Source organism: Malaya genurostris, chromosome 3 (genome assembly GCF_030247185.1).
Source record: "Malaya genurostris strain Urasoe2022 chromosome 3, Malgen_1.1, whole genome shotgun sequence".
NCBI lineage: Eukaryota > Metazoa > Arthropoda > Insecta > Diptera > Culicidae > Malaya > Malaya genurostris.
Genome location: NC_080572.1, coordinates 35,553,612 through 35,567,354, shown reverse-complemented (window position 1 = coordinate 35,567,354; position 13,743 = coordinate 35,553,612). Strand labels below are relative to the sequence as shown.

At 38.0% G+C, this 13,743-nt stretch overlaps 2 protein-coding genes across 12 annotated transcripts in view; one reads left to right on the top strand and one right to left on the bottom strand.

The window, feature by feature from the left end:
- The window catches only part of LOC131435488 (uncharacterized), a 682,557-nt gene that overhangs the window by 310,759 nt on the left and 358,055 nt on the right, over nucleotides 1-13,743 (top strand). The window lies entirely within an intron of this gene.
- The window catches only part of LOC131435491 (fasciclin-3-like), a 132,855-nt gene continuing 122,075 nt past the window's right edge, over nucleotides 2,964-13,743 (bottom strand). The window contains exons 8-10 of one of the 2 annotated variants that reach the window (XM_058603433.1): nucleotides 12,605-12,650; nucleotides 4,107-4,329; nucleotides 2,964-3,621 (exon numbers count right to left, since the gene is read on the bottom strand). In XM_058603433.1, coding sequence (XP_058459416.1) covers nucleotides 3,421-3,621; nucleotides 4,107-4,329; nucleotides 12,605-12,650 — 470 coding nt within the window. In that variant the 3' untranslated portion in view covers nucleotides 2,964-3,420. Of the gene's footprint in view, nucleotides 3,622-4,106; nucleotides 4,330-11,641; nucleotides 12,315-12,604; nucleotides 12,651-13,743 lie in introns of those variants that run through there. The other variant, XM_058603434.1, reaches the window with a different exon arrangement.

Below are 13,743 nucleotides of genomic sequence, written 5' to 3'. Positions count from 1 at the left end.
GCTAGTGGTTTGAAATCCTATTTTGGGGATGCTTTTTTTCGGAAAACCGTTGGAAATAATAATTGATATATTTTTCATATTTTTTGATTACATTCAAACCATGTTTGAAAATTTTTTGAAGACTTTGATACTTAGCTTGGATCTAAAATTAAGAAAAATTGTGAGAAAATAATTGTTTTTTTTTTCTTTTTTAGCCACATACATACATTTGATCCGAATCAGTATAAATTTAATCAGAAACGGGGAACTTTTCAACCGCTTCAAATTAAAAAAAAAAACAAATCGTTTCGTCCATGTCTTCTATACATATTTTGGACGTGATTTATGAAATTTTTTTTTTATTTTTACTAGCATTACATAGATTTGTTCTTTTTTAAAATACATCGATTAACTGGAGCAGATATAAAAGAAGAGGTGCTCCACTGCTGTCATGATTCCGACTCTTCTGTTTATCGGAAATCAAAAAATAATACATTTTATTAATGATACTTCATACTATGCCCGAGTTGGCAATCAATTCATAGGATACTGGTCTTAAAAGATAGATGTCGTATGTGTCACAACCGCTTCGGACTCTGGAGACGAAATGGAGACGCTTGCCCTATTGCGACATGACTGACATGTTCTGATACGTCAGAAAAGGAAACGATGTCGCTCAAGCTTGAAGCGTGGAAGGGGAATGGCTGAGTGTTCTGATTCGGCATTTATGGGTTGAATTTTCACTGTTCTAACCCTGGAAAGGGCGGTTAGATTCTACAAATCCGTCAACAGCAACAACTCGATCGTCAGTGGACTGTAAAAACTGCTAAACTTCTCTTTGGATGGACTGCTCGGACAGAACTGGAAGGCTATTGAGAACACTGGCTGGGTTTTGTTCACAACTATGTATATTCACTTTCCATTTTAACAGTTTGAAGATTTTACAACGAATGAATTCATGATAGCAAATAGCACTGCTTATATACCTACTGTTTCTAGAATATTCCCTGATTCTTTCTAGAATATACTGTTTCTAGAACATATGCTCGCTCATTGGTTGTCGCGCTGGATGTGGTTTCAGTATCAGCAAAGACATCATATTAACAAGATATCCAGCTCTTACATTTCCCGAACAAATCATTGGCAACATCCTTTTATGCCAGCATGTCGCCCTCAGGTGAGTCCGCATCGAATCTCATACATAGAAGTAGAGGAGAGAAATGTCAAATTCGTGCGCGCCAAAATAGCAGGGCTGTGCACCCATACAATTGACATGACATGTTGAACGAGACGCCGTGCGATGGCGTTGCTGAACTGAAGATTGAGATCGTTCCAAGCTGACAGGGTCTGGTATCAGGCAAGTTATAATCTTTTTCATCTGCAGAATGCAAACTACGCACCAACTTGAAATGCGCTGTTCGCGTCGGAACGTGAACAGTATGTTCGTTCCCCGACTTGGAAGGATTCTTAGCTATGCAATGATTCTGTACGCTATGTTTGTTGAAATAGAAAGGCCGAATTCCCCAAAAGGAACATAATGCCAAGTCTTTTCTTTGACTTTGATACTAAGCTTGGAACTAAAATTAAGAAAAATTGTGAGAAAATAATTGTTTTTTTTTCTCTTTTAGCCACATACATACATTTGATCCGAATCAGTATAAATTTAATCAGAAACGGGGAACTTTTCAACCGCTTCAAATTAAAAAAAAACAAATCGTTTCGTCCATGTCTTCTATACATATTTTAGACGTGATATATGAAAAAATCTTTTTATTTTTACTAGCTTTATCAGTCCGGGTTCTGTGCACCATTTGCGCATAGTATTTTGACGTTGTACTGCTGAAAGTCCTTCCATTTTGAAACAAACTGATAGAGTATACGGATACACCAGTAGAGATAAAATAGTGAACGCAATAGGATGGCTCCACCTTAATGCCTAAAGTTGCTGTCAGAGTGAACGCGATTTGCAAAGCGTCCACACGTGCGTGCAAGTTTATTACATTCAATCAAAGCAAGCATGTCACAGTAAACGCGATGCGATAACAGTGCATCGCATCATAACGTTTTGCCTCGCCTCGCTTACCGCGATCACTCTGACGGCAACCTAAGGTAGATGTCAGAGTGAGTGCGAAACGTGGACTGAAGCGAAGCGATTCAATGCAATGTATTGTTTTCGCATCGCATTCACTCTGACAGGTTTGCTTTGATCAAATGGAACTAGCTCCCACACGCGCCTCGACGCTTCGCGTGACGCTTTCACTCTGACAGCAACCTAAGTGTGTCGAGGCTCTTACCAGAATAGAAGCAATGTGCAATGATCGTAAACAACTTATTCAATACAAGTGTATGCAGCATGTATACATACATACGATTTCATGATTCAATCCTTTTTTAATTCGAATTACCATGAAATACCCTCCTCCTCCCCTCCGTTCCAGCTAACGCAGAATACGATTATTTCATTCCTTTCACAACAGTGCACAGAAAACAGCCTTGATGCGCCTCGCGTAGGTGGAACTCATATCGATAAACGATTGGTTTCTTCAAGATTCCGAGCAATATCCAGATAGTAAAATGCAAAAAGCCTTGGCATTTCATTCCTTTTGTGGAATTTGGCCTTTCTGTTTTAATTAGCGTATAGAATCATTGCAATGCTAGTACTACGATCCTACTAACACTAAGACTCCTTGTAGGTCCGGGCTCGAACAAACGACAACTGGCTTGTAAGACCAGCGCCCTATGCATTGAATTACCAACACAGGTAGTTCGGGTAGTATTCAATTGGAATATTTATGATCCTACCATCAAAAACCTCACCTTCTTCCTTGTGTAACAGACCTTAAATGTCATGGTGTTTCTTTCAGAAAAGATTTTTTCTTACATAATGTATGATTAAAACACAATTCATCTTTATTGTTCCATGAACTAAGATTTCATATTCGATTTTGAAACATAAAAAATTTGAAACTTTGTCAATATAAGGACAATTTAATAAAATGGACAAAGTTCTTAAGCACATTTTGAAGCAGCATCTTATAGTTAAGTTGAAATACATCTTAATATACATTAATCATAATAACATATCCATTAGCGATGCTTGCTCATATTCTATATTCTACTTTTCGGTTGCTGACTTCTTTTTTGTTTCTTGCTCAGTGGAGAAAGCAGTTTGGAGCTCATTCACATTTAAATTTCATAAAAAAGCAGTAAAAATTATGTAGAGCTGGGGAGGGTGCAGTCTTATTTGTCGTTATTAATTCTTTTTTCTTTGCAAAATGGACGGCGTGCAACGGAGGTGAAAAATTAACATGGTAGAGAATTCTGTTTGCAATCTACGTGGACATTTTCTGTTCTGGGCTGTTGTTTTCCTCTTCCGGTTGACGGTTGCTAACCTTTTCTTAAATGACCACGTCGAACCTCGTAAACAATGCTTCAGTAGTCCTATTCACTGGGTTTGGTTAGTGCAGATGGCTCGTTGACCACAGCGGGGCCATTGTCATCAGCGTCACCGCCACCGGCAGCCGCTTCCGATTTCTGGACGTACAGGATTTCCGCGTATTCGGTCGATTCGGGCTTCGTTAGATAGCTGTGCTCAGCGGGCTTTAGCTCTAGCTCGGCGTAAACAAGCGAGGGCTCGTCAGCCTGTGGACGAAACATGGAAACGGGGGAAAATTGAATCAAACAAAACGGAAAATCAATTCGCATCTGATTTCGACAAGCTGGTGTGTTTGTCGTTTGTTGGATAGAATGAGGAAACTGGGTCGTAACTAAGGGTCGGCCTGCTTTCATGTTGTTGAAAAATAAGAGAAATAAACTTCAAATTACGAAATTCATACTGGCTTGGGTACGCTTTGATTTTCGTAACAATATTTCATCACAATTGCTTTAAATCGGTTGATTGAATTCTTCTTCTCCCGTCACCAGACTACGACCCGAGCTCCACTTGACACAACGGTGTTAACAAATACTTGGTCCCAGTTTCTTTCACTTGGTGTCTGTAACGACGAGGATACAATACCGGTAACGGCACTGGCAATGGTGGTAAGTGGAACAGAAGGAAATAATACCAAGGCAATGGGAATATAACTAGCGAAGCAGAATCAAGTAATTGGCCACGTCTAACAAACCTTGGAAGCAGTTGACTGGCGCAGTTTGAGCTCGCTGCCGGGATCCTTGGTACCGTGATCATCTAGGTTCGCGCTGCCTCCGCCAGCAGCTGACGTTGGGAGCTCATTATCGACAATTTCCCCTTCTCTTGCCAAACCTTCCGCTCGTTTTCTTCCAAACAGGACCTTTAGCCGTTGGGTCTTGGTAATTGGCTGCTTCAAATCGGCGCTTTCAGTGTCGCTTCTGTAGCGGAAGAAAATGTAGAAAGAGAAAAAAACACGTGGAATACGTTAGGTGGGTGTGATAGAGAGTAAAATAAAAATTCCCGGTCTGTGGTGAGGATGATAGACTTTGTACACAAGGATGATCATCATCATTATCATAATCAACGGCAAGCGGTTGTTGTTACGGGGTGCTGCAGAGATTAGAGTCAACCAGTATCCACAGGTATTCTATTTCGGCGACATTTGTCTTACTTCATTCAGTGATTTGATTGAGTGATGGCACAGTGGTTAGCAATGCGATGCTATCTTTATGGCTGATTAGGAACAATCTGATGGTGCGCATAGAAAGTTTGATTTAGTGCAATTACTGCTAAGTGACGGGATGAGATGTCACTGTCACGTAGGGATAATAATTGACAGTTGGGACCTTTTGTGGTGTAATTTCAGAAACAAGTATTTGTGATTTAGAAATTGATTTTTTTCATTTGAAGTGGCTCGATTATTGATTGGTACAGTTGCTTTATTCGCATCCAACTTAAAAACTAGAGCGTAGGAATTTAGGAACAAGTTTTCTTCATGTTTCCATCGAAGCGAGCTGAGTTGGAGTTATCCTTGGTTGACGGTTGTCGTATGTTCGAACTTCGACCTGGAAGGATTCGTAGTGTCAATAGGATCGTAGCACCAGCCATGCAATGGTTCTGTACTCTCTGAATCAGCTGCGAAGTCTGTTGAAACAGAAGGTCAAATTTCACAACAGGGATGTAATACCAAGCCTTTACTTTTTAGAAATTAGAGCTCTGATATAAAACGAAGACAGAATTTAAAAAAACCTGTTTTAATCCACCTAATGGTGTAATGATGTCTTTCTCATTTCTCACATATTCTCATATATAAATGTTTGGTATTCTTCAAAATAATTTTCTTTGATTCTAAAAACGAAAAGGTTTGTCCATATACTAGTATAACCTACAGAGCGAAACAGTACTCAGGTCGGTTAGGCCATCTCTGAGGAACGAAAAGATATACTTCCGAAACCGGAATCTGGGAACCGGTATAATCGAAGTTGGTTCGAGAAAAGTGACAGGGATCCATTTTTGAGTCTATGGCTACAATCTTCGGTCATTCATCAAAAACCCAAGAAGAAACAAGAAAACCAAAATAATGCTTGGTCGTCTACTGACAATGACTACCGATTGGAATGTGTGTTTAGAAAATATTTTACTTCTTATTTCCAGTGCTTCCGGAATCAGAAACAATTGCTACCGATGACTATGAGACTATGATACCTTTAATTTGATTCTAAGTTTGTTGAAATCGGTCACGCCATCTCTGATAAAAGTGAGGAAGTAATCAACAATGAGATATTTTTTCACTAATCACCCTGTAACTCCGGAACCGGAAGTCGGATCAAAATAAAATTCAGGAGCTTTGTAAAGAACAATGGTACCTTTCATCTGAATCTAAGTTTGTAAGAATTGGTTCAATCATTTTTGATAAAAGTAAGTGCATTTATTTTCATTTTTTTGCATTCCGGAACCGAAGGTCGGATTCGAATAAATTCAGGAACTTTGTGTGGGGTAACAAGACCTTTCATTTAAACCAAAGTTCATGGAAATCGGTTCGGCCATCTCTGAGAAAAGTGAGTGTAAAAAAATGTTACATACATACATACATACACATACACACATACAGACATTTTGCGTACTCGACAAACTGAGTCGAATGGTATATGACACTCGGCCCTCCGGGCCTCGGTTCAAAAGTCGGTTTTCACAGTGATTGCATAACTTTTCTATTTGAGGTTCAAATAAAAGGTCATGTGGTCCCATACGTAATTCCTGAATTTCGTCTGGATCCGACTTCTGAATCCGGAAATATGGGGTAAAGTGTGTTAAAAATTTTATATCATCACTGAAAACTTAAAAAAAATTTCCTAAATCGACCTCAAATCTTCTCCAATTGATAGTTTTCATCAGTAGATGGTCGAACAAACCGATTTCGGAAATTCTTTTGAAAATCGAAGAAAATTATTTTGAAGAATACCACAGTATTATATATGATAGTATGATTGATATGAGAATATATGATAATGATATTTCAAAGATGTTTGTGCAACATCATATCTATTATTTTATATTGAAATTTGCGTTTTAGTTACGAAAACGAGATCGGCGTAAGTGGCCACCAGGACAAAATTTTGCTCGAGCATCGCGAAAACTCGAGCTTCTCGCACCATAAGTTGGCGTAATTGTTGCTTGAGACAAAACAATGCGATTAAAGTGTTCAGACTATGCTCTTTTATAGCCTAACATTTTGCAGGGCTCATTTTGAGTTCGATGTGATCGACGAGTACGCCGAGCATAAACCATATGGATTTTGCTGTTTAGAGTAAGTTAAATGTCGAAGTCTACTCCGAAGAACATGCAGGTGTGTAAGTCCTGTAGTGACATTTGGTGGTATTAGGTATTTACCTAAAAATTTGCGCAATTATTTAGGATTGTCGAGAGAAAATTCTTTACATAACAAAATCCTTCATAGTCCAAATGTTTTGCCTTTCTCATATAGTTTATTATATATCAATTGTAAAACTTCGACTTTCCCCTGAACAGGTTCGGGTCCAGGAGAAAGCCTCCTTTCCCTTCCTATTTCGGTATTTCAAATGTGGGATTTGGAATCAACCAAATTATCGTAAATTTCTTCTCTCTATATTTGAAATCATATACTATTGCGAATGCGTTGAAGGTTGTTGAATCTACAGTTTGCCATATCACAGTCACAACGCAACACTTACAATCGGCTCTGTATTTGTAGGACGATTAGAGCAAACCCAAGATTTTCGGATGATGACAGCACTTTCAAAAAGATCCGCCTAGACGAAGGCTACCCTTTTTGTCGTGCCGGCAAGCAGTCAAACCGAACACTGAAATAGAACCGTGTTATTTGGTTCTCAAGACGTACACAGGATGTAATCTAAAGGACGACGGAACGTATGTATCAATGCTGGTCACAGCTTGAGAAGATGGTAGAATTTGAATCCATGTTAGTTGGAAAATTCGCTAGAAAATTACAGCTTTGGTAAGCGATTAACAGTTGGGAATCAAAAACATGAATTTAGGTTAGGTATGAGTTTATGACCTCATCTTCAATTTGACAAACTATTTGCATTACACGGATGGAGAAGATTAACTTTTAAAACGGGTGAATGATTTCTTGTATGCGCTTCTGTCATATCATATGTTAAGTGTACAAAAATGGTTACGAAGAAGAAATTCTAGGGAATCGTATGAGCACTAATTAATTTTTTTTCAATAATTTTGTTTTGAACTTAAACTTCAACTCCACATTTGATGCTTACTTTAATGGTATTCAAAAGTGAAGATATTACAGCTGAAATTTAGCCATTTTTCTAGCTTTAAGGTCTTGATGAAAAATAGTCATTTAAATAATAGAACATGATTCTACATATAAGTAAACGTTCAACGGTTACTTATTGAAACAGAAAAATTCCCTTAAAATCTCAGTTTTCTGTATTAATGTCTTCTAGGAGGTAAATCAGCTGGGTTCGGTGTATAATGAGCTATTACAACCGAGTTAAGGGCCACGGGAGAGGTCTACCAACGACAATTGATGCGTTAGAGCCGAGCATTGAAAGGCAAACGGTCACAATACACCGATAGACACAGCAAAATAATTTTGCAACATCACAATGCTCACTCACATGTTGCACAGTCGGTAAAACATAGTTAGAATTGATCAAATGGGAAGTGCAACCCTACCCGTCGTATAGCCCAGACAATACTGTTCCTATTACTATTCCTTCCGGTCGATACAGCATGGCCTGGCTGACAAGCACTTTCCCAATTATGATGAAGTCAGAACATTGATCGATTCGTGGGTTGCGACCAAACAGGTCGAATTAATGCAATGGGTATCTGTGAATTGCCAGAAAGAAGGAAAAAAATAGTGTCTAGCGAGAGACAATACTTTGAATGTTGAAAAATGTAACCATTTTTGTCAATATAGTTTCAAATTTCGGGAAAAATAACGGCACAAACTTATTTATATTCCTAATAGATAAATTAAAAGGATTAAAAATTACCAAGTCTGTTGTTCAAGCCTCAACCTGGACCGATTTTCAGTGTTCGCTAGAATTTGTTACTAACCATGACATTATCTTGTGTATCGGCGGCTTCGTCTTTCGACAAAGAATGTCAGTTGAACTACAAATGAAAAAAGAACCCTGACTGGATAGTAATGCTGTTTGGTATAAATGGTTAGAAATTTCTTGTGTTTCGTCTTGTTCATCAAAACAGCACTTTCGTTTTAGTTAGAATCTTACAATTTAGTAGTTTTTTTATATGTTGCAAAAAATTATACTGCTATAGAGTAAAAGTTATGTCCAATAATAAATCATATTTTCGAAGCATTATAGGTTAGCTAGTTTTCTTTGTGAAAGAAACTTTCAGTCGAAAGCTGATTCATCTCTAAAAGAAAAATTTTCATCGACGCTAATGATAATCATATTTTCCATAGGCTGGATCAAATAAATCCGGCTGACCGTTTTTTTGTCGTGAATGCGACTTACTTTACTATGGGGCGCCTTTTCAAAATGTACCCTCTGAGAGAGTGATAAATTTTTTATCGTTAATATCTCTTGTTGTATCTAACGAATCAACATAATTTTTAGTACATGCCATCGGAAATATGATCACAATTTTATGATAAAATTTTCAGTTGTGTGAAATAATCTCAAATAATTCAAAATTAAACTTTTCTTAAATGTTTGGTATAAACGAGTATCAAAGAGGATAATTCATAAGACGCGTTTGTTTTTTTTCGTATTTTGAAAGCTCATAGCTCAGTGATCTGCGAAAGGATTTATATAATCTAACTACCAAGAGAATCTAAATTTTTCAACTTAAACGTGTATTGCAACAGCATTGAAGTATTTCAATAGTACACTATTGAAAAACCTGTCTCATTTGACCCATGTCAACATCAGCCAGTCAGAACGCGTTCTGAGGAAGAGAAGAAAATATCTGCAGCTGTACAACAAATCGTTCGAGAAAAATGTTCCGAACAGTGCTTAATATCGTAGTGAGTTCCACAATTTGGTCCTTCTGAAAGGCAGGAATGAATCCCGTACAGCATCCTGATAGTTTCTTTCAATGAATTATGCAAATTCGAAATGAAATAATCAATATTAAAATTCTGTATGCGGCTATTTTTATTACCGTTAGGACCGCCCATTACTGACAAAGCTACAAACGAAGCCACGTAAAAAGAAATCTGTTTACAAAAACTGGATCAGTTTGGATTCTATCGCCACTGCGAGCAGATGTATTGTGTGTCGTTTGCAAAGCTAGTTTCGCTTCCGACAAGAGCGATTACGTCACAGCTGCTAGTCTTTGCATTGTTGAAAAAACAAGGAAAAGAGGACAACGGTTGAGAGCATCATACAAAATCAGCCGTTTCAATGGCTCTAAAAGTTTTCTAAAGAACTATTAGGATTTGTTGCTCGCAAATCTAAGGTAAAAAACCTCAGTTTGGTGCAGATCTAGAACTGTTTGATTAGATTTGTGCACTTTTCGCTGTGTGAAATTCACAGTAATCGAGATCAAGTGAAGATAGTTTTTTTTTGTTTTTGCGAAAAATGTGAAAAGGGAAATGCTTGCTTGCATAATTCATACAATTGATCAACTAATTGATATTCGGAAGTGTTAAGGAACATGTCAGTTGTTTTCGAATTCACGACATCCAGTTATGTCTCTGACGTTACCCACCCGCCTTTTTTTTGCTTAAAATCGGCGGCGTAACAAAAATGTTAGCGGCGGTGGCGTGGCGCACAGATTCATTTAGAGCTCATAACATGACCACTATTCTATATGTTTACTTTCCTGAATTTCTAACTCGTACCCTTGTTCAGAAAAAATGATGGGACCTTTGGTACCTTGAGGTCGATATGATAGTATCTATCACAATCAATTATGATCGCAAGATGATTATATAGGTTGATCAGAACTTTTCCACCAAAACTTAGCGACACAACCAGATTGCGTAATATTCATATTTAGTATCCTTATGTTGACTGTAAGTTAGCTGAATATGTCAGTGTTCTTCAGACGATATAATTTTATCTAGGAACCGCTACCGCAAAAACCTTTACCATGCTCATCAACTAATAGCGAACAATTTTGACTGACACGTTCCACCATTCCATTCCGGGTGGCATCGCCTGAAGTGTCATACCGCATTTCCGCTTTTATGACGAACATATTCATTAAATCTTATGTTTTGTAGCGGCACAATAGCATCAGCAAGCAGTCATTGTGCAAAGCTCGGTGCCAGCCAAGCGTGGGCTATCTATCCATTGCACAGGATAAGTCGGATAGCAAGTGCAGTAACGATTATTTCTTTGTTTATGGCTCTTCCTTGCACGAGATTCTCAATATCACTCTCCCACACATGCATACCGAGTCCTATCTGATGTTGATCTCTGACACCAGCTGCTTGAGTGAACGCACAAGAAGTTGATAACAAATCTTAACACCAATTCAGTGAAGCGGAAAGTGAGAACCTCGATGGAGATAACGATGCTCACGGCGACTGTAGTTCTTCTGGCTAGGGACCAATACGCTGCGAACAGGATGGACATTCAACTCCTCCCTAGTGAGCGGAATACAAAGAGAGGAGAATGGCCGTGGGTGGCACCTGGCAGCTATTGTACGTACCCAGTCAAAGGGCATCGTTATTTTATTTATACACAATCATCGAGGTGTGCTTGATGTGCTGGAACCTTAATTAATTTAGTTTGGAATTTCGTGACGAATCCTCTCGTTTCATTCGATTTAATTACATCGAAATAGCAACGGCAAAAGTGGAAGGAAGGCGATATCACATTTAATCTTGCTCAATTCTTGAACATGGAAACATACGAAGCCAAACTTATCTCACGTTTTCATAGAATCTGAATGAAACGTTTCTTACCTTAGATATACAGTCGTGTAAACTGGTGTGAACGTTATCTAATAAGGGAAGTGAACAGAGCAGGATGAAAAATTTTAAAGTGTAGAGAGATAGCAGAGTTTATTATTAGAAGAAGTAATCCTTTATGAGTTTAGCAGCATATTGCTGTTGAATAGAGTCACTTTAATGACTGCAGTCGAAGAACTGGCAGCTGGATCAATGGACAAAGACCGATGGTTATTGTGGAAAAAGGATTTCAAACATAACCACCACCAGAATTGGACCATTTTCGGTTGGATTTGGCGCTATTTGTCAGTTTTGTAGTGAGACGTGAGGAAGGCACAGATAATTTACACACACACACACACATTTGCATATGTTTATTTTTTATTCGAAAATATCTTACGGTCAGGCATGCATGTGATCTTACATTGCAATATAAATACTAATAAAAACAAATCAAAACGCTATACAAGCATTAAATGCCATCAATCGGTACTAGTGCTATTCGAAAATATTGATAATAAGCGCGCTGTATCCCTGTCGAATAGAAATCTCTACATCATGTTTTGGAAATCATTACTTGTTCTGTCCCACCCTACGAGAAAACCGAAAAAAGATTAGAAAATTTCCGTTTCCCGTTTCCGTCTAAGGTTAGCTCCTGATAGCAGAAGGTTTGCTTGTCGCTCGAGCAGATCCCGCTGCTGGGAGGGAATCCACCGGTTCTTGTTTACCAGCGGTAGTCCCACCTGGTTGGGATCGCCAGCCGTTGAGGAGTCACCGGAGTAGACACTACTGCCGTCAAAATTGCTACTGTTGATTGAAATCTGTGGGTCCCGTTGGATAATGGCCGACTGCAGCAGGTCCGGATTGCGAAGGTTCTTCGGACGTAGAATCGGAACGGTGGTGGTATTGTACACTCTAGTACTGGACTCGTTTGCATGTACCGGGTCATTTTCCGACACCGTTACAGAACCAGGTACAACGGTTGTTGCTAGTAATTGATCCCCAGCACCAGCATGGTCGTCGGTTAAATCCCTGTTGTTAGTTAGAGAAGTTGGATTGGGTTGATTTTTGTTTTTTTACAGTAACCGAGAACAAAAAGAAGAAGAGAAGTGAAAAAACCAAAGTTAAAACTAACTGAGTCAGTTGAAGAGCGTGCAAAATAGATAGAAACGAATCTTTTTAAGGACTACATCTAACATTTAAATTACTTTTAGAAGCACCTATTTGTTACTATTGAAATTAGGTATTAGGATTAAATTGGTACTAATATCGAATTGTCAAATTTTACACATTAGTAGCAAATAACTAACGAAATTACTTACGTTTCTCCAATTCTGGCGTTACTCGCGGAAGCGGATGTTGATTTTTCTGTAACGAATCGAAAAATAAGTTGATTAATTATCGAATTTCATTCATGGTAGACTTTGAACACTTTTTTTAACCAAAGCGCTCTAACAACGAAATGAGAGAGCAGCTCCACGATTATAAGAAGATTGAAACTCGAGTAGAAACTCTGGGAGATAGGGTTTCACAAGTTTTCATTTTTCCTTTGATATGCAGCGCCATTTCAAAATTTGCCGTTTAGTAAAATGCTGAGTTGGTTATTGGGAATATCTCCTGTAGAACCAAACGTAGTAGCAACGGTGACATTGATTGTTTTCCGGTACGGATTGTTCCAACATCCCCCGTATTCTCCAGACTTGGCCCCCAGTGACTATTATTTATTTTCGAACCAGAAAAGGTTGGTTCAGGGAAAGAAATTTTCTTCGAATGCTGAGGTCATTTCAGAAACGGAAGCCTATTTTGAAGGCCTTGACAAATCTTATTGTGTGAAATGTGTCATTTAGTGTGACAATGTAAGAAAACGTTGAAAACCTTTTAAATTTGACTCAATACTATTTAATTTCGTATGTTTCTTTAGTTGCAGGCCAAACAAACTTCTTCAATTTTATTTATGCAGGCACGTTATGCCAAAGTTGTTGAAGATACAATTTATACGCTTTGTTGGGAACTGCTACCACACCTCTTTGATTATTACCTCTTTCACATCGATCAGACTCGCTGAGTAACACTTACAAACTTTCGAATAATGTAATGATTTTTTTTCGGAGCATTGTCAACAATTTTCAACCACTATCAATGAACAACTGAACTGGTTGATATTCATTCGGCTTGAGCACCTATCGAGAAATAATGCCTGATTCAAACATTCAAAACAGTTCAACAATATAAATATTGTAAATTATTTATATTGTTGAACTGTTGATCTAATTCAATGGGCCACAATATCGTATTTTATTATTGATTTTAAATTAATATTATTGGTATGAACTATGTATGGTAATTTAGTTCGAATCATTGAAATATTCGATGTGTTTGAAAAATTACCTTTTGAAATTAATTATTTAGTTTGATTTTTTGTGCAACTGTCATTTGAGTCAATTTGTTCTGATTCCTGATT